The following is a 22,161-nucleotide window of genomic DNA, read 5'->3' as shown; positions in this document are numbered from 1 at the left end:
CTTGTACTCAGAACAGCTAAACAATATGCATTTGGCTTGAAAAAAGAACACAAAGTGGCTTTATTCTAAAACAAAAGTCCACATCTATGGAAGATTACAAATAGTGACAAATCAAACATAAATCATTACGTCACAAAGATCACAGATACAAGACAATGGCTGGAGAAAACAATCCTATCACTACATGAGTGGTGCTTCCACACTTGTGTCTTAAAAGCTGCTGGAATTCAGAGTGACAGAAACAAAGATGAACTCTGGAAATCACGGCACAAGAGAGGAATGCTGGCTGATGAACGCTATGGTTTTAGTAATGAGAGTAGAAACAGCAATATTTCTACAAATTATTTCATGAAATATAGCTATCTTAGTAAGTTAAACCTTTCATCTACCTCCCTAATGACATGTTCAGGAAGGAAATGACTTCAGTGGTAGAGTGTTTGCCCAACCTAAATAAGGTCCCTAGCCCCAAAATAACAAAATGATTGCCTAAGGGGAGCCTGTTCTATCCCTGCATCCACCTTACACTCAGGCATGTACATGAACATCTGAGAGAGAACATCGTCTCTACATGGGCTACATGTCTATGGTATATCCACTTTGGTGCATTCCCTCCTCCGCTACATATTGCCAGTTGTGAGAAGTGTGACCTTCTGATTTTATACCAAATACAACTTAAATCACTGGGACAGGAAACTGGTCCAGGAGTACATTGCAACTTGATTGTATTTACTCATTTCTGAGTTAATATATTTGTCTCAGCCACTGTCCACAGTAAAGCCAGGCTCTTGGAAACAGAATGCCTAAAAGCCATCTTACAAAACTGAGTCTGTGTGTGTTGTTTAAGCTAAAATGGTCAAGGGCAGAACTTAACAGTAAGATTCGGGACACAAAACTACATGACTATTAAAAGAAGGCACAGGAAGCTCATGCAAAACCCTGTCCTGAAGGACTACACAGTGTTCTGCTCTTGGCAAGGAGAGTGCAGACTCTGGGACACATTCAGGCCCTAGAAACCTAACAGGGTAAACGAAAAGCATTCTGTAGGAAAATCATTTTATTTGTAAAGGTAAAGGCATGAGGCTTCTGACAACAAGGCAAACCCATGTGAAGTTCTGGGTTCTCCTTGAGTATGGTCAACATGCTTTTTGAGTTGTGTTTACGTTTCAAGTGTATTACACTGTATTAGAACTAAGTATATCTAGTCTGTCTTTACTCATTAGTTTGGGTTTTGGGGACTCTGGGATGCCTTTGTCATCAATGAGAATCTACCATACTAAAAAGGACTGGTTAGAAAATATTCACTCTGTATACAAGAATGAACTAACTCCAAAAACAATCTAGCTCATCTTGTGTCCATTAGTATAAAGTCTTGCTTTCACTGAGTGGGCTAACTCTTACCACTCTGAAATTAAGGTCCAACACACTAGAGATGGTAAAAGGAAGAAGATAGTCATGGTTAACACCCACTTCTGGTATAAGCAACTTCACAATGCCTTTCCAGCAAGAGATCTTCCCAGTCCAAGATGGTCTAATCTAAGACTGACTTCTAAAGGTAGTGCTTCGAATAAAGACAGTTGCTGGTCAAACAAATGCATGAGAAGTGAAATCCTGCCCCTTCTCAGAGAGAACATTGCTTATGCTTATTAGGCTTGCCAAGTGTAACTGATACAGAGGCACAAACTGGAATTATCTACATCTACTAAAAGGATGATTTTGTCTAAATCAAAGTCCCAAGTGCAGCTGGACTCACCATTTTTCCGTTCGTTCAGAGGGGGTAAATGCTGGCTGGACTGTAGAGACAGTTCCTGGAATTCGTGAGCCACAGCCTCACTTTGAGGACTTGGTGCAAGGTGGGCTAGAGTCCCTAGCTCTTCCTCTGTGTCTATGGTTCCTGTGTGATCCATTGTGTTCCAGGCACTGGCAAGAGGAAGTATGCCACCTCTTTTAAGCAGCCTGTTGAAGAGAGTGACAAAATGTTTAAGAAGGTAAATGAAATAGTACCTTACGTTTTCTCCAGTTGACACAAAAGTATCAAGACAGACTCTTGGGGTTCACTACAGTTCAGTTCTACCCATGCACCCACTGCCGACTCCTCCTCTCTGCATCTCAGGCTCCTTCACCAACTCCAGGGAGATGGCTCCTGTCTAAAAAGCATTTGTACAGTAAATAGAATCTTAAAGACACTTTGCATATATTTTTGTATCAAGGATTATAAAAATTATAGCTATCACTGTCATTTAAAGACTTCACCACATCTGGAGGAAAAGAAAGTCAATAAGCGCTAATAAAAATGAAAGCATGGGCTGGCTTGAAGATCCACCCCAGTGCCTAGATTTTGGGGAACTCTAAATTAGTCAGCACTCACAGCAACCAGCAGTACTTCACAGACTCCTTCACCAGCCAGGGCCTCAGAATGAACAAAGACAGAACAAAGAAAATGCAGTTCATAAGGGAAAAAAGGTGCATTTTACATTACCGAGACTTGGAGTTGCTTGTTAGTACAGTGTAATTTAGACTGTGTTACTGAGAAGCTGGTAACAGCAGAATCAAAGACACAAGAGCCCTAAACGTGTGACACAGGTGCTGAACTGGAAGCCAGGGGATAGCAGTGCATCCATGCTGTGCAGTGGCAACACGTCTGTTCAAATGGTGGCCTCCTTCCAAGGTAGCGTTCTATACTTCAACTACCTAGTGGCTGGGTGGTTTGCAGTTTTGACTCTTACATCACAGGAATTCTCCTATATAGGAACCTAGATACATGCTTCCACTTCTCTGCCTACATACCAGGAGTGGGATGACCAGATCACACAGCAGCAGCATACGTAGATTTTTAAGAAACTGGCTAAGTGGTGCCCACCACTAGGCACCAGAGCCCAGCTGATTCACAGCCTTGCCAATCCTTTTGTCGATTCTTTTCATTTTAGACATTTTCGTGGACACAGGATATTTTACGGTAGTTTGACATTGTTTTCCTGGTGACTACAGATGCTGGACATCTTTTTATGTATCATTTTCCATTTCTTTATCTTCTTGGGTTAAATACTGATGATATCTGCTCATTTTTAATAGTATGCAGTTGGTGTTTTACAACTGAATCTTGGATCTTTGGGATATTCTGGACACAACACTTTATCATTATGCTTCTCTGGCAATCATTTTCTTCCATTTTTGTGTTTGTTAGTATTTTGTAAAAAGGAGATATTTTTGATTTGGTAAGGTCTAATTTATAAATACTTTCTTTTATGCATCATACTTTTGCTGTTGTAACTAAAAAATCATGCAACTAGCCCATAGTCACAAAGGTCAACTCCTGCGTTTCCTTCTAGGCATGGACATATTTAAATCTAAGACACCAAGTTTTATATATGCAGTAAGACCTGAATCAACACTGGTGGCTTAAGAATGGCTGATGGCTACAGCATCACTTGTGGACAAGATCATCTTCTCTACTGAATTGTCTTTGCACCTTTGTTGACAGTCAGCTAGCTTGTCAAATGTGTCCATTGGCTTTCTATTTAGTTCCTCAAAAAGGGAGAACTATACCCAACTCTTTGGGAGATCCCCAGGCACTACATGTGCAGGAAAGACTGTGGAATATGCTATGGCAATAACAACTGCACTGACATGTGCTGGGCTGCCCAAAATATGAAAGTCAGAGCGGCACAAACAAGTGAGGTGAGGTTGAATTTTCCCTAAAAATAATCTTAAGAAGAAACCACCAAAACCTAGAGCCTCTGCAGCGGCCAACCACTGGTGTTTTACAACTCCATTGTCATTGAAAACACCCGGCAATAAAGATGGCAGCAGCAGACACCACTACTAGAGGACTCAAGTGAGATGCACCACAGTGCTAATACACAAGGGAAGAACTAAAACCAGTTTTCCTTCTTAATTCTTCAATATTAAACTCAATGCAAAAGCTGAACACATTGGATGGTCTTTGCAGGTGAAATCCAGGAGACAATTTAATATAATGGATGGGGGGAGGGGGGACAATTGCAAGCAGCATTTTTACATTTCTATAGATTGTAAGTAAAAGCTTTAAAAAGACTGAGAAGGCAGAAGACAGTTTTTCCTAAATAACTGCTCACAACAATGCAGATTTTTGTATTTCTTTGTGACCATGGGCTAGTGCATGATTTTTTAGCTACAACAACAAAAGTATGATGCATAAGAAAGTATTTATAAATTAGACCTTACCAAGTAAAAAAATCTCCTTTTTACAAAATATTAATGAACACAAAAATAGAAGAAAAATGATTGTCAGAGAAGCATAATCACATTAATCTTAGCTGAGATACGAATAGAGGAATTTAAATAATATTCTAAAAATTACCAAATTAACTCTCAAAAGAAAGGGAGAGTGAAGAAGAGAAGACAAAAACAAGTGATAAGATAGTAAGCAATAAGACAGTAATCAATCTTCCAATGATTGGGAAATGGTCTAATTGAAAGAGAAGTTGACAATGTTTGCTTCTTTTTAAAAGCATATACAAAAATACATATGCTCACAACTAACACACAGTTCTGGTAGTGGTAATGACTGCTAACAGGAAGTTGAGAAGAGAGTGAAGACTACATACCACTATCAAATAATGTTGACTTCAAAAGGCTCTATTAGGTAGATAAATTCGTAGGCAAAATTACTTATTTTACTAAGAAACATTAAAATATAACTCATAGATTTTTTCAACACTGAATTTTCATTTTGAATTAACTATTCCTACAAAGTAAAATCTGTTCATGCCAAAATATTTTGAAGTTACAAGTACCAAAATGCCCTTACAATGGCAATATATACAAACTCTGAACATCGATGGTGATGATCTGGAGGGTCCTTTAAACAAAGATTTAAAAATATTTTCAAGGCAGTACTACCTGTTTTTAATACTGAAAGATCTTTTTTCAACATATGCCTTGACATTGTACTCACCTTAAACTCCCACACACTTCCAAATCGAGAAAATTATAAGCTAAGTAAATCTTTACAAAATGTAGCAAAGGGAAAAAAGTTAAAAAAAAAAAAATAACTTAGCATCTGTGAACATCTTTGATAGAGCATAGAATATATTCTGAAATTTGCAGAATGTCATCTTAAAGTATACTTAAGTGCTTGTCAATTTCTTTAGAAATTTAAATCTACCATCCATTATAAACAGCACTCTATCTACAAGTCCCTAGTTGAGTTGTTACATACCACCATTGTAAAATGTTAAAAGAAACCATATTAGAATAGATTGCCTCACTAGGTCAAAACTGAGCTGTCAGGTAAAATACTCAGCTTAAAGTGGACAGAGTGACAAAACTGTGATTGTCTGGACCTGGTGAAAGGAATGACTAGGGAGTTTACTCAGCACAGAACTTAGTAACAGAAATATTCCAAAAAGAAACATCCAGCACTCAATTGGCAGGAAGTGAATACAAAGGAGAATGCTGTAACATCAACCTAGCATGCACCTTTTGTTCTTAAAACACATCCAACACCATTCTCCAGGGACTCAACTGGTTAAGAGTAGTTTTCACCTCTCATCAAGGAAATGTCTTTTTGCAACAGTCAGAGACCATTACAGAAACTGCAATTACTCAAAGTGCACAGTTGTGGAGCACAGTTCCAACTGACACATCTACAGCACAATTCCTAAGGCTCAGTGTACACTGCAAAGAGGAGGCTGCAAGATCCTAGGCGCCAGAGAACCAAAGAGCTTGCTGCCTACGTGTGAGCTGAACACAGATGACACCCATAGGCAATGCTAATGTGGACAGGGCGTTAACAGCAGACTTTGAAGACACTAAGGAATGCTGAGAGTGGGAGACATAGTCTTTCTTAGGGAATACATACCAGTTGGTTATTCAATACCAAATCATCAGGCCACGTATAGACAAGTAACATTATACAGAGGAACAGGTCTCATTTATGTATTTAAGAATATACAAATATATGTAACAAGAATTAAAGAAAAAGAGGTCATGAATTTGAAAGTGAGCAAGGGGTCACACAGAAGGGTCTGGAGAGAGGAAAAGGAAGAGGGAAATTATGTAATTATAATTTTTTAAAAAATCAGCCAGGTGGTGGTGACACGCCTTTACTCTCAGCACTTGGGAGGCAGAAGCAGGCAGATCACTTGAGTTTGAGGCCAGCCTGGTCTACAGAGTAAGTTCTAGGATAGCCAGGTCTACACAGAGGAACCCTGTCTTAAAAAAACAAATAAAGTAAAAAAAAAAAATTTTTTTTTTAAATCACTAAAAATTAAAATAACAAAAAATTTAAAACTTTATTATTTAATACTGTTGTAGTGCTAGAATATGGGAAACAAAAGAGTGGGCATTCCTTTCCCCACCCCCACCCCCCCACCCCCCGTATTCCCTTACTCAATCTTTTTTAAAAACTAGAATCAAGATAATACCACAAATAACGATATTTCTAAACACTAGATTATTGGGTAAAGTTAGTCCTTAATTCAGTGTTAACATTTGTTTCCAACTGAGTGTAAATTCAAAGCAAACTTTCTTTCCATTATACTTCGTTGCTTATAATGGCTAATTCTGTGACACAAAATAACTAACACAGTCACAGCTACATACAGAAAAAGCTAAATAAGAAGGCACTCAAACCATGTTTAAAAAGAGCTTTGGAAGTTCAGAAGTTTGATACACAACTAGTCAAATGCTGAATGGCGGGTTACCCAGTCAGTGCACACAGCAAAAAAACACCTTAGCCACAGCAAAGCTGTGTCTCTACTCTTCAAGTTCTTGTGAATCTTAAGCATTAAGGCAAAACTAAAGTTAAAACAGCAGACTTGAACAAAGATGTTTAAAGACAAAGTTAATCACATACAATCAAGAATCCATGATCAAATCTATTTATATTTTAAAAGTTACTTCACTATTGTATAAATGGATCAAAATAATCACAGAAAAGGACATCTCAATTCAGTAGAGTTACCGTGGAATCAATGTCTGGTAAAAAGTCTCAGTCTCTCAGTCTGTCTCTCTCTCTCTCTCTCTCTCTCTCTCTGTCTCTCTCTCTGTCTCTCTCTCTCTGTCTCTCTCTCTCTCTCTCTCTCTCTCTCTCTCTCTCTCTCTCTCTCTCTCTGTCTCTCTCTCTCTCTCTCTGTCTCCTTCTCCTCCCACCCATTCTCTCTTGCTCTCTCTCTCCAGTGTAACAACCAGCTTATCTTAGTTAAGGTTTCACTGCTGTGAAGAGACATTATGACCATGGCCACTCTTATAAAGGACAACATTTAACTAGGGCCTGGCTTACGGTTTCAGAGGTTCAGTCCATTATCATCATGGTGGGAAGCATGGCAGTGTCCAGGCAAACATGGTGCTCTAAAAGGAGCTGGGTATTCTACATCTTGATCCAAAGGCAGCAGAGGGTCTCTTCCACACTGGGTAGAGCTTGAGCATAGGACCTCAAAGCCCACTCCCCAGTGAAACAATTCCAACAAGGCTACACCTATTCCAACAAGGCCACATCTCTTAATAGTGTCACTCCCTATGGGCTATGTATTCAAACACACGAGTCTATGGGGACCAAACCTATTCAAACCACCACCGAGCCTCTGAGGGGAAGGAGATGAGAAGGATCCAGATGCTCCTACAATGAGTCTGGGACAGAGTGATTCTATTGCTAGCCATAGAAACACTATACTCTGAGACTTCTTTCATAAATAAGAAATCATTTATGAAAGACTGGTAAAACAGGCACAAAACAAATTAATGTTGATGTGTAAAGAGGAGATGAAAGTATTGTGGGGCCTTACAGAATCCAGGACGTGGATCAGAGGTTCAGTCCACTATCATCCAGGGTATGGGCACATCAGGGAAGCCGTGAGGATGAGCTGGCATTTGTTGGGCAGCAATATAGGAAGGGCACACTAACAACACAAAAAGTGACAAGTAATGGGGATCATTACAGATTTTGATTTTGATTTTGACAAGGTAACTGTGGCAGAGAGTGAAATGTCAGGAACCAGTCAGTGGCTATGCCAACAGAACTACATTCAAATAGCATTTATGAGACATGATTCCAAAGTGTCAGGGCTGGACCATGCAGAAGCCCAAAGAACTGAGAGTGGGTAGATGCTTCCAGATGGGCAGTTAGAAGGCAGGTGCCACACCTCACACTGAGAACAAGGTAGTGAGAGACAGAGGAATACCCACTGGGAAAAAATTGTAGACTCCCAGGCAAGAATATGAAAGACAGGTGTGTCTGGGGAAAGAGTAGGCTGACTTCAGGCAAATCCACTGAATTAAAGTCCAGATGCCAAGAAATGAAAGTTGCAGACTTGATGTATAAACAGGGCACAGTTTACAATTTGTTCAAATAAACAACTCTAAATGGTGCTGCTATTTGTAACAGTTGGACTTTGTGTGTAACCATTAAATGCAGGACAAAACATACTATAAATATGCCAAATACTGAATAGAAAAACTCAAGCTTTCTCTGTAGACAAGGTTACAGTTCTAGGAATGCCAACTATTTGTTTTCAACCTGACATGGAGCAATCTGCAGGCTGTCCTACCATCAGTGGAGTTCTGATGAACCCAACAATGTCATCTAAGCAAATAGCTTATGTGATCTATAAGCAGAATAGTGAAAGCACAAAATACATGTGGCTCTTCAACTTATATATTAAAAAGACAGATATTAAAAAGACAGAATTAATGCCAATCACTTCTAAGTAAAATATGTAAAATGCCCCCTTTAACTTAAGCATCTATTTTAAAAGTTTTATTCATAGTGAATGACTCTAAAAGAATAAGAGTTGATTGATTAGAGGATTGATTTTAAATTAGAAAGATTTTCACATTTAGTAAACATTGCACTTAAAGCAATTGGTGAGTTTTGAACCAAAACTGGCTAAGAAGTAAATACTTTTAAACAGGTTAAATATTTCATTTGCTTATATTTGTGTAGTACTGAAAATTGAACCCAGGGACTTGTGACAAGTCTGTCATTGCTGTACCACTGAGACACACCTTCTGAGTGTTTTATTTATCTTACAAAAACACCCATTATATTCTCATTTGCAAACACTCTATACCAGGGGAAAAAAAAAAAAGAGTAAGAGAGAAACATAAGGAAAGGGGAAACTCATCAGAAGGAGTCCCTCTCCTCCCAGCTGCTGTTTGCTCTTCCTGACATTAGCAATCAACAAAATTTAAATTTACAATACACAAGGTGGAGGCCAGGGTGAGTTTCCCCAAGAGACAACAATCTAAGCAAATTAGAAGTGAATATAGCTGACTTCTAGTGAGCAGACTCCAATGGTAAGACCAGAAATGCATTACCAAACTCCTGCAGCACCTCTTGGTCACCATTCAGCACTAAGAAAGTCAAGGCTTGTGCTAAGGTCATCTCTAATCAGAAACCTGGACTCTGTTAACATAAATTACAATGCAAATATTATTTCAATACTCCTTGCAAATATATTTTTATTGTACTGGTAGACAATACCGCAAAGCTCATCTTTAGGGGTATAAAAGAATACTCTCAGTAAGCATCTGATATCATTTACTCTGGTCTGATCAGTTATTCAAACACTCCTGAGTGGTTGGTATCAGCTTCACTCTAATGTATGAAATAACAGTTTTAATCATCAATGAACATCTTATCACTTGCTCTATAGTTGTGAATAAGAAATACTCATTCTTAAATACTTATCTTTTTAATTATGTTGTAGATGAGATATTTTCTTGATTACTGAGAACTCATGGCTATTTGTTTCCTCATTTTGTCTCTCACTGTCTGGCAATCACTATCTGCTGCTGTGTCCTGGGTTTGCCTGCTGTAAACATTTCATTAACAAAAGAATTACACACTGTATGGCTTTTGTGTGTAGCTTCTTTTTCTTAACATATTTTCCAGACTCATAGTCATGAGCATCACATGTTATGCATTTTATAGTTAAATAACTCACTGTATGAATTCACTATATTTTGTGTTTCCATTCCTGGAAGGATGGAATTTGGCTATGTTGCAGTGAACATTATTATACAAATCTCGTGTGAACATACATATGCCTTTGATCCCTTGGGAATACATATAGGTATGATATTGTTGGGTCTCAGAGTAACTATTCTTGGCTGTTTGAAGAAATGCCTAACTGGTTTAACACAAGACTGCAAAATGTTACTTCTCCCATTTCCACACACCTTCTAAATTTTATTTTCGACAGAGTCTCATATAGCCAAGGTTCACCTTAAATGCTCAATGTAGCAGACAATGACCTTAAACTTCTAATCCTTCTGCTTTAGCACTTGAGTTCTGGCTTGTCTGCTTGTACCATCATGCCGAGTACATGCAGTACAAGGACTGAGTGCAAGGCCTCCTTCCACATGCTCAGCAAGCACTACTCTAACGGAGCCACACATCCAGCACCCAGAAACCTTTTAAAAAATGACAGTTACCCTAGCAGATGCAAATTGATATTTAATTGTGGCTGTAATTTGCATGCCACTAACACCTAATGATAGTGAAAATCTTTTTTTGTATTAGATTTTGTATGTACTTTGGAGAAATGTCTTATTATTGAATTGTAACAGTCATTTCTATTTGAACCTGTACTAGACATTAAATATAACTAATACTACATCTCAATACCAGAGGCCACACTTGCCAGAAAACCAAAGCCATTGTCAGCCAGTACAGAGTGAAAGCTAACACTGAAATCTCAAGAATTTGGAATGACCCTGCTGGAGTTCTTCTGACATGAAATATGCATTATTCATAATGTTCAAACTCTTAAAATTCAAGAAGTATGATTCATTTTCAGATGAGTAGATTAATGCCAGTATGACAGGTTTGGTATTACTATTCATTTCCATAATATAAGAAACACAATTACATGATTATTGCCAACAAAGACCACTAAGTAATATATGTTATATAAGATACCCAAATATCTATATCTATATTGATACCTGTGATGGGCTATTAAAACCCTTTCTTTTTCATGTGTTCTAATGATACTGATCCAATTATTTTCTTTTCCTCTTTTAAAAATAAATTTAACAATCTGTGTAAAAATTATATTTGCTAATATTAAATCCCATTCTACTGACTGACTTTTCTCCTTCTTAATAGTGTGATTTAATATGTAGGTCTTTAATTCTGATTGAATCTGATTTACCCATTCTTTGCTTTGGTTGCTTGTTTTGTTGTATTACTGAAGAAACTAGAACCAATTCCAAATATATAAAGTCTGTACCCATGTTTCCCTTTTAGTTCTCTTCTGTCCATTTTGACTTAACAATCTCATTATTCTGATAGTAACATGCAGTCAACTCAGAACCATCTGTAAAAAAAAGACTTGGCTGTTTCTGTTTGTTTTTTTAATTAATTAATTAATTTTGTTTCTCCACAACTGATTGGGTATCATCTGGCCTGGAACTAGTAGCCTTCTCCTCCTGTCTCCTGGGATGCGTGTGCTACCATTCACATCCAGGCAGTGCACTCAATGGTCTTGCTGCTCCTGTTCACAGCTCAGCATACATGCATAGCTGCTCTCGATTCTCTCACTGATCTATATGCTTATCTTTATGTCAGTACCACAGCATCTTACTGCAGCTTTGTAGTAAATTTTATCTTTGAGACAATTTCAATGTTATCCTGGCTGGCCTGAAACTCACAGCAATCTGCCTGCCTCTGCCAGCCAAATACTGGGAAATAAAGGTGTACATTGCCATGCCTGGAACTTGTCATGAATTTTGAAATTGAAAAATGGGCATCTTCCAACTCTGTTCTTTTTCAAGGTGTTTTGGTTATTATGGGTCTCTTGAATTATCATGGGAACTTTAGCTTGCCCATTTTTTCCCAAACACAGATCTTTAAAGAAGCCCAAGGGTATTGTGTTGAATCTACAGAAAAATTGCCAATATAGTCATCATTATATTAATTCTTCCAACCATGAGATGCCTTTCCACTTTCTTTTAAGATAGTCTTTAATTTCTTTTAACAGTGTTTTGTGGTTATTTTTGGTTTAATTTTTTCTGGGTATTTTATCTTTCTGATGATTTCTTCTTTAAGTCACCATACAATGCTTAGCAGGCCAGAACCTCTATCTCCACACTCATTTCTGATTTTGGTAACTTGAGTTCTCTTTTTCTTTGTTAGAACAGCTAATAGTTGGTGTCAAAGTACAAAGTTTTATTATTTTCCATTTCTTGAATTATTTCTGCACTAATCTCATTTCCTTCCATCCACTTATTCCATTTTCCCATTGTATTAAGATTTATTAAGATGTGAGGGTAGATTATAAAATTAAGACTGCTGACTGAAACTGATTTAAAGTTCTAAACTGCTCACCAAGTTCAACTCTTCTTCCTTGCTAGTCAGTATCTGTGTTATTTCACATGTGGGATTCAGAAACTGTAGAGACTTAACTGTTCATGTGTGAACTAGTTAAGCTACATGCTTCCTGAACTGTCTCTCTAAAGTTGGAATAGATCCAAATCATTCCAGAGTCAGAACTAGCCTTCCCTTTGGACAGCCAAACTATGGATAGCCATGTAAAAATGTCAAATTCTTTTAACTAGAAGTCTCCTTCCATTACTGAAACTATGGCAGACTTTACAGCATAAAGTCTTCTGCTTGAGTCTTGATTAATTTGTTCTACAAAAAAGAAATATAATTACACATGACTATAAAGACTAAATCATTATAGGTGTGCTGGATAGCTTTATGTCAACTTGACATAAGCTAGAGTCATCTGAGAGGAGGAACCCCAACTGAGAAAATGTTATCCTAAGATTGGGCTATAGGCAGGCAAACTTCTAAAGATACTCTCTTAACTAGTAACCAATAGAAGAGAACCTGGCCCAATGTGGGTGTACCTCTGAGTTGGATATGCTGGGATCTATATGAAAATAGGCTGAACAAGCCATTAGAGCAAACCAGTAAGCAGCACTCCTCTATGACTTCTGCATCAGCTCCTGACTCAGGTTCCTGCCCACTTTTGAGTTCCTGCCTTGACTTCCCTCAGTGGATTAAGATTCAGGATATGTAAGCCAAATAAACCCTAAATTGCTTTTGGCCATAATGTTTCATTACAACAATAGAAACACTAACTATTGTCTATACAGTAACCCTATTGTTTATAGGTCTGCCAAGGTCTCTTAGGACACTCATCTTTTGAGTAGATGAGATACCCTGTAAGCCAGCTGACTGCCCTGAGGCTGCTACTACATGAGGAAGCCACCAAGACATTACATAGAGCAGTTGTGAGATAACATGGAGTGACCAAGAGAGATACCCAGTCAGCACCCGACGACTTCAGCTATCTTTCCCTTGCTATTGTAGCTCCAGCTTCCACAGGACCACAACCATACAAGTGGCCAAGCCAGAACTTCCCCAAGGAGCCTTTCCTAAATTTCCCAGAAATCACAGGTTTAGAGGGCTCTCCCTAGTATATACTTAGGATTATAAGGAGCCAGTTACGCTGAGCTTGGTGGCACAAGCCTGTAGTCTTAGTTACTTAAAAGGTAAGGCAGGAGGGTAGCAAGCTCAAGTCCTGACTATTCAACTTAATAAAACCCTAACCCAAAAATCAATCAATCAATCAATCATTAATCAATCGATCAATCGATCAATGTTTTGTAGAGAGAAGGGTGGGTACTAAAGATGTAGCTCATGGGTCAATTACTTGCCTAGCTTGTGTAAGACCCTGACTTCAATCCCAGCATCAGTAATGTATAAGAAAATAAATATGACTACAAGACTCTATTTTTAATTATATATATATATAAAACATATACACACATTTGTATATATAATATATACATGTATAATATATATGATACATACATATACACATACATACATACATACATACACACATACATATATTCTATATATAGGGCCAAATGCCAAGAGTTGGTAACACATACTACTGGCAAGCCTGAGCCATACTTGTATAAACTGTCACAGTTTTTTATGAAAAAAATTAGCTAATATCTATGAAAATTACAAATGTGTCAATTCTTTGACCTGTCAATTTATGTTCTAGGAATCTGTTTAAGATAAAATGAAGATGGGACTTCCAGAACAACAGCGTGGCCATTGGCTCCTGAAAGAGGAACAACAGTGTCAAAAGGGATGTTTTTAGAACTCTAGAAATTGACAAAAGACAGAGAACAGAGAAATGCTTCCTCAGGAGGAGACTTTAAACCTTAGGGAGAAGCAGGAGCCCTGTAGTCCTATGCAAATCATAAAACTAGACAGAGACTGGCATGGAAAATATAGAGAATGCTTGCAGCTCAACAGGGCACCACCATTTGAAGCTGCACAAATGATTTGGACAAACACTTCTCTAAGGAAGATGTGCACATCTCTGGCAAGCACCAGTTTTCAGGGAAAATGCAGTCAAACCCACAGTAGGGCAACCTTCATACCTGGCAGAACTACTGTTAGAACAGTAATAAGTCCACAGAAACAAATGCTGGGGATTGAGGGGAGAAACAGGAAGCTCACCTAGTGCCAGCAAAGCGCAAATTGTTCTCCTTACTTTGGAAGCTGTCCCTGAAATATTAAGCATAATTTTCACCAGGAGATCCTGCAACTCTGTTCCTAGCTTATCTGAACAAAAGAAATGACCACACATGTTGCGGCCCAAGGTACCCTAGCCCACATTTGGGGGCCAAAATGTCTCGGACCGTTCTGTCAATGTTGAGACCCGTACTGCCAAAGCCTTGGGGGCTAAGTTGTTAGAGCCTGCACTGCCCCAAGCTGCTCCGATCTGCTTGGTCAGGGTTCAGCAAGAAAGAGAGTGAGGACGGACTCGAAGAATGGAGACCAGACAGAGTGTGATTCAATCCTGTTTATTCTTCAGTCTCTCTTCCTAGTCCAAGTCTTGAGTTCCTAGTCCCTAGTTCATAGTCCCTAGTGCCTCCAAGTTCCAAGTTACTTCTTCCAAGTGCTAAGTGCCTAATACCTAATAATTCTTCTTCCAAGTTTTCTAGTCCAAGTGCCTTCTACCTCAATGCCTAATTCCTACTCCAAGTTGTACTCTAAGTTGTACTCTCTAACCTAATTCCTAGTTCCAAGTTGTACTCTCTAGTGCCTAATAATCTGTTGCTTTCTTCTGTCTGCCTCTCGCCTTTTATATGTCTCACTTCTAAGCCACACCTCTAAGTCACACCTTTAAGTCATGCCCTTAGGTCTTGTCTCTAAATCTGATCTCTAAATCATGCCCTTAAGTCACACACCTTTAAGTCTCACACACCCAAGGGAAAATCCTGGGTATCTAAAACAAGATGTTATCAGAGTGTGCTCAGCTCTTGTAGGCTGAGGTAATCAAGTCTCTGGTCAGGGTATATCGCTCAAGATGGCTGCAAGGATGATAACCGCCTTCTTTCGGCTCCCCACACACAAAGACTCAAAGACACAAAGACACAAAGAGGTAAATGTTTATTTGTGATAGCATCTTCAAAATCACCAAGAACCACCAACTATCAGGCAGTGAAAAGATACACACTGTGGGACGTGTAATGCATTCCACCCAGTAACAAGAAAGGAAGTAACCTTGACACCTATGGAAAGGGTCAAAACTCAGAAATGTTAAGGCAAGTAAAAGAAGCCAGCTGCCAAACAATGCACATTGTGTGGTTCCATTCATATGCAGCCCCCCAAATCAGCCTACAGAAGCAAATTAAATCGGTTGCTTTCTGGAAAGGGACTGAGTATACACAGGTACAACTGGGGGCTTTTGTTTTGTTTCAGTGAAAATGATGTGAATTATACTGTGGTGGTGGCCATAAAATTCCATACAATTACAAAGCAATCAACGTTGATACTTTGTGTGAACACTGTAGCATGTAAATAACATGGCAGCATTTTTCATAGCAACAACAAAAACTTAAATGCAACCCAGATGACCTTCAGCTACAGGTGGAGCCAGTCAGTCGTGTGAGAGTACAGAGGCCCTCCACTGGACCAGTGATGCCGGCTACCAGGTGGGCCAGGATGTATCTAATCCAGCCCTGAGACCTTCCAGGTGGACAGCCACTGGTACCTTCAGAGCCACAGAAGTTAGCTAAAAGTGAGGTCACCAGGCTCCTGCCTTGGACAGGATAAAGAAACAGTAACTTGTGGCATACAGCCGAGATTTGAATAAATCGATTCACATCAATAATGTACGAAATTAGTGTTATTATTTTGTCTGCCACACTCCTGATTTTTGGCATCTATTATGTGAAATAACACAAAAAGTACAGTAATTATTTTTAAAAATTTCAAACTACATGTCAAACCTCATTTCTAGCTTGTCTTAAATTGTATTTCAAACTTCTAAATTGTGGGTGGGGATTCTTCCTTTGATGAATAATGACAATGAGGTTTTTAAATTTTCATAAAACAAGCACACTACAGTTTAGTTATAAAGGGAGCACATTGGGCTAGCCAATTTTCATACTCTTACTAGTTCTTTGAGAATGTCATACAATGTACTTTGGTCATATTTATCCCCAACTCCTCCCAGATCTACCACAGCTCCATCCCCTTCCAACACTGTGTCCTTTTTAATTTTTTAAAATAACACACCAAGTCCAGTGTGCTGCCTATATACCCTGTGTGCGCAGCCAACCACTGGAGTATAGTCTATCTACCAAGAGATTACTGATTCTCCTTTCCCCAGAAGCCATGAACACAGCTCTCCAGTTAGGGGTGTAGTCTCCTGAGCCCTTGTTCATTTCATGCTGGAATGTTGACTGGCTTAATCTTGTGTGGGTCTTGTACAGGCACAGCTGCTGAGTTCCTCAGTACAGTGTCATCCAGTTTTTCCTGACCTCTGCCTGACTCTTGCAGTTTTTCCTCTCTGTTTTCTGAAACAGGCCCTGAGCATGGGATAAGTGAGTGAGATAGATGTCCCATCTGGAGCCAAGCACACTACAGATACTGATTTTTTGCCCTCTGATTGGCTGTGAATCTGTGTTAACTACCTTCTTTGATAAGGTGTAGAGCTGTGGTAATCTTTGAACATAGAGATATTTAGAGGGATGCTTGACTCTGTCTGTTTAGCAAAATAGTAATAATATGTTAGTCACTGGGGAAAGGGTAGTTCTAAAACTAACAGAAGCTGGAATTACAGTTACTTTTTGCATAATTTTTCCAATCTTTAGGGTATAACAAACATTTAGATTTCAAGATATTTGGCAACATAACATGGCTATATGGCTAAACTAAGATTTTTTTTTAAAGTGAGTAGTCTTTAACCATGTATCATCCCTGAAGCTACTTCTTAACACTAGTCATTCAGTTCCGCAGACTCAAAGTTCTCACCAAATTTTCATTTTTATTTCAACCAGTATAATAAGCCTCTTTCCATGTACTTCTTATTTCCAGGGAAGCTTGGGATTTTGAATTTACTCCCTGAAAGCAGTTATTCAGAGTTACCATTTCTGCACTGGAGAAGGAAAGACAACCTGAGTCTCTGTGTGAGAAAATCCTTTGTTTTCAAGCACCATTATTTTAACTATTTCCTATAAACATATGAGAAACCTTAAGAGAAATACTTTCACTTGACAAGTTAAAACCTTTAATCACGACTTAGAAATGACCTCAGAATATTATGAGCCTTCTATGTGTGGAACTCACTTGCTGAGCATGAGGGGATGCTACAGCAGCCAAGTGCACCGAACAATCTGTTATTTTATGATTTTAAAAGGAAAACAGTCTTCATCAAAAGACTGGCAACAAAATATTTTTGGAAAAATTACAGAGGATTATGTAATACTTACTAACTGGATAAAACTGGAGTGTTGGCTAGAGAAGAACTCTGCTGATGAGACCTCACCACTCGCTAAGCTGTGCCTACACTTAGGGCACCGCCTGTCTGCCTTCTTGCCTGGCATGACTGCTCTCTCAGCCAGTGCAGATGACCATTACACCAGGAACTAGAATCCCATTCCCTTTTAAACCCAAAAGGAATCTGAGGCGGGATAGAGTCAGTCTCAATGGAACTGATGATGAAGCAGGCTCCTCCCAGAGAAGAGGCAGCAAAGTCCCTAGCTCTGCCCTCGCATCCACCTTGCTCACATCCACCTCGCTTGGGCCTCAAGCAAGGCTAAGTGAGCTAGCTGTGTAGGGCTAGGCTACCAGCAAGCACTCACAGTCGTGTAAAACTTGGGGCTCCTCCCTTGCACACTGAACGGCAGGTAGAGCACTAGGGACATTAGACAACAGCAGCATAGGCCTCAAATACAGGCAAACATTCTGACGGATTTTATTTACAACTACATGGAAATCCTAACAGCTATCAAAATACAAATGCAAAGACAGAGTACCCAGCTGTGGACAACCTGCTAAGCAGTCAGCATAGGGGCAAAACACAAAGCAGGAGAACACACTTCTTAAAAGCATTAATATAGAAAAATGGAAACAACCAGACAGTTAAAAACAAATGTTGGTGCATTCAATCCACCATAATAAGTGGATCTTTATGTACTTTAAAGATGGCCTTAATTTGTAACTAAGGAAAACAAAGATGTATGAACAGAACGAACTATGAGACTGTATGCCAAAGAAACAGAGAACGTACAGCAAGGGAAGTAAGGGAAGAAGAAGCTGTACCCTGAGGCAGACTTGGGAGTGAGAAAGCTGAGCTGTCTTGGGGTATCTTAGTCAATGCTCATCGCTTGAGTCAACTTTATTATTATTATTATTATTATTATTATTATTATTATTATTATTGATAGTTATTATTTAGTCTGGGCTATCCTGTACTCACTATGTAAACCCAGCTAGCCTTGAATTCACATAGATCCTTCTGCCTCAGCCTATACCACCACGACCTGCTTTAACTCTAAGTTAACTGCAGTGAAATGGAAGACAAAGGAGCTCCACAGCTGTACTGTCACATTCCAATTGCTGATGGCCTCCACACAGGCATCATGAGGTAGAGGCCCAGGCAGGGCTGTTCTGCACCTCCAGACATTGTTGGGCCTCCACCTACTGAGCAGTGTGCATCTATATAAAGTGTGTGAAGACATTCTCAGTTTGAAAAGAAACAGACTGAGCTTTTTACCCTCTGTGGTGTCTCTTTAACTCTTCTTTTCCAACCACTACAAAAGCAGCAAAGGCTTCATAAGCCCTTAATAACCTCTACAGCAGCCAGTTTTCTCTACGTTGTTTCTGACTAACTTGAGAGTCCAGAATAGGCAGCTATATCTGAAACACAGTCATATGCTGCTGCTCCTGAAGTCTAAAGAGACAAAGCAGGGCAGTCCACAGAAATCCCTGCAGTTTAAACAAACATTTTATATTTTTTATTGGATATTTATTTATATTTCAGATGTCATCCCTTTTCCCCATTTTCCCTCCCTAGAACTCCCATCCCATCTCCCCTCCTCCTTTTTGCTTTTATGCCATTTTAATTACATGCATGTAATAAGGTCAGTTCTAGGTTGAGGCACTAGCAACACAATAGATGCAAATAGTCAAGGAACAAGCAAGACAATAAACACAAATAGTCAAAGAATGAGCAAGGCATTAAACCCAGTTGCACTCCCGAGATCACTATTTCTAAGGGCTTATCAGGATGAGCCTACTTCCCTGTCCTAGCCCAAGGTCATTTTCACGTCTGAAGCCTACCTCCTTGTTCTAGCCTAAAATTCAGATTCCTGTCTGAAATTACTTCTTTAAACAAACATTTTAAACTAAAGCTTTTCTTTAAAAGAACAACGATATTTAAATATAGCATTCTTTTTGATTCAATTCAGTACAAAGTAAAGAGGAAAAAATACACAAGCTAAAAAGCTTAAAAACAGAAGAAGAAAGGGAAGGAGAATGGCAAGAGCAGGAGGCCACTTTCAGAAGGAGACGGCGCCTCCTGGTAACCCTCACGATGGTCGGCTTCAGGCTTTCATTGGAGGACAAGCTTGGGCACTGTAAAAAGCTTTTTAGGAGGGTCAAAGTTTAAAAAGGAGTCAATTGAGAGATCTCCAGACAGATAGTAGGTACATGCTGGGAATGGGAACAAAGTGCAGGGACTCTCAGCCCCAGAACTGCAGCTAAAAGTCAAGGTCTCAGTCCTGACTGTTATATATACCAGCAACCAGTGATCCACTGGGTGCCAGAGAGAGATCTAATGTGTGCCTCAAAGTCCTCACAAGTATCAACCCCATCAGCTTCCATAGCGCAGTGGCTGACTCCTCCTCCACTAGACTCTAACCCCATCAAGGCAGGGGCTCCTGGAAGCCATGTATACATGTATACACATGAAGACAATGGCAAGTGTGAAAGGTAGCAGGGCTGTACCCAATGAAGCCCAATGAAGTAGAGGCTGTACACGCTGAACAACTCAAACAAATGACAAAGTAGCATGTAATCTGGGGAAAATGGACTGACTGTGCAATGTGAGGTTGGCTCATGTCACTAGTGTTTACATGGAAACTTGCTCCCTGTCTTATTCTTTTCTCTATCTTATGCTCCAGTACAAACATAAAGCACAGGTGATCAGACTAACACTAACAAACAGGACAAACTTTTGAAAAAAAAAAGACAAAAACCAAAAACATATGATACTTTATTAACTTTCTTAGTGTTCGTTACAGTCACAGAACTTATAGGATGAATCTACCTACCTACCTACCTACCTACCTACTTACCTACCTACCTATCTATCTTATTTAACTAAAGAATTTATTAGAATAGCTTACAGGCTACAATCCAACTAATCCAACAATGGCTAGCTATGAAGGAAAAGTCCAAAAATCTAGTAGTGGCTCAGTCCCACAAGGCTGGTCTTCTGTATGTGCTGGAATCCCGAAGAAGCAGGCTTCAATACCAGTAAAGGAATGAATGTACTAGTCCCAAACTGCAAAACATACACACTTTTTGCAGTTTATCTGTGGCCCAAACTTACCAGAACCACGAGAGCAGAGTCAGAACCTGCCTGCCTTAGGGCTGTATGAACCCTGGTTCCTGTTTAGTGCGGCTATAGGTTCTGTTCCAGACTTACTGGGAACTATAGTATCTCCTTAGAACATAGGACAGTAGTGAGCTCACATTTGTAATCCAGTTCTCAGTAGTGAGTAGAAGATAGTCTACATTTGTAATCTCAGCATCTAGGAGGGTAAAAAGTTCAAGACCAAGCTGGACCACATGGTCCATAATAATAATGTTTAAAACTGTAAAAATCATACTAAGCAAAATAAGACCAACTCATATAAATACTGTATGTTTTCTCTCGCATTGATTCTAGAGTCTTAAGAAACCACATGAAGGTAGAAGAGAAACTATTTGGAATAGGAGAAACAACAGCAGGAGCAGGAGGATCAAGAGGGCAGCAATGGTAAGCTCAATTCTTTATGTGCATGTAGGGAAAATCATAACAAGACTCAAGACCTATTGTTTCATATAGTTAACATATGCCAATGAAAGACATGTATTCTGACATGCATTGGGTATAGGGTTCAATAACAGTGACCATGGAGCTACACAAAAAGAATGAATGCTGGGGGGGGCGGGGGGGGGGACTATTTTTTTTTTATCCTAGGTACTGAAAACATGGTAATTAATAAAACAATCAAGACGGTCCCTTGGGAGCTGCAGATGCTAACAATATATACATGTAGGCACATGGGGTTTAAGCCGTGCTGAGGAAGCCTGGGATGACAGTCCATGGAGAAGGGACCAGCATCCAAGGGACTTTATAAAACCTCCCTGAGAAGGTAAAGCTGAGAGCTAAAAATATAACTAGCACTTCTCAGCTCAAGGGAACACGAATGAGAGGAAGAAACTGGGCCCAAGCAAAGCAGAAGAGTGAAAAGTAACTGCAGAAAGCAGGATGGGGTGAGGCGTAGAAGCCAAGGCCCCAGTGCTGGCAGGAGAAAACAGCCTCCCAGAGGAAATCCAGTTTGAAACTGGTTTCTACTTCTGAGGTTCTGGAGGATCCTTCTGTGCCCCAAAGCATACCTAATCTGTGTTCATGAGGGCAGGAGGAGCTGCAGGAGGAGGTCTAGAGAGCTCATGAGTCTGAGGGGCAACTGAGATTGGTGCCATGTGCTGCTGCTGTAGAGCGAAGACAGTCTGGCAAGACACTTTGCAACAAATTTACCAGAAGCATAATTTGAGTTATTCAGATGTCAATGTGAAAATCTGGCAGTGTTCAAGTTTCCAACCACAGCTCTAACAGCATAAATTGTACTCTGTATTTTGAACTA

The 22,161-nt window shown here is 39.4% G+C and overlaps 1 protein-coding gene across 6 annotated transcripts in view; it reads right to left on the bottom strand.

The window, feature by feature from the left end:
• Mrtfb (myocardin related transcription factor B) overlaps positions 1-22,161 on the bottom strand; it is a 159,525-nt gene that overhangs the window by 91,355 nt on the left and 46,009 nt on the right. For all 6 annotated transcript variants that reach the window (XM_076937453.1, XM_076937449.1, XM_076937448.1 and 3 more), the window contains exon 3: positions 1,751-1,953. In XM_076937453.1, coding sequence (XP_076793568.1) covers positions 1,751-1,904 — 154 coding nt within the window. In that variant the 5' untranslated portion in view covers positions 1,905-1,953. The remainder of the gene's footprint in view (positions 1-1,750; positions 1,954-22,161) is intronic.

This window comes from Arvicanthis niloticus, chromosome 6 (assembly GCF_011762505.2).
Source record: "Arvicanthis niloticus isolate mArvNil1 chromosome 6, mArvNil1.pat.X, whole genome shotgun sequence".
Lineage (NCBI taxonomy): Eukaryota > Metazoa > Chordata > Mammalia > Rodentia > Muridae > Arvicanthis > Arvicanthis niloticus.
The sequence above is the reverse complement of the archived record's forward strand: the minus strand, read 5'-3'. Positions and strand labels throughout refer to the sequence as shown.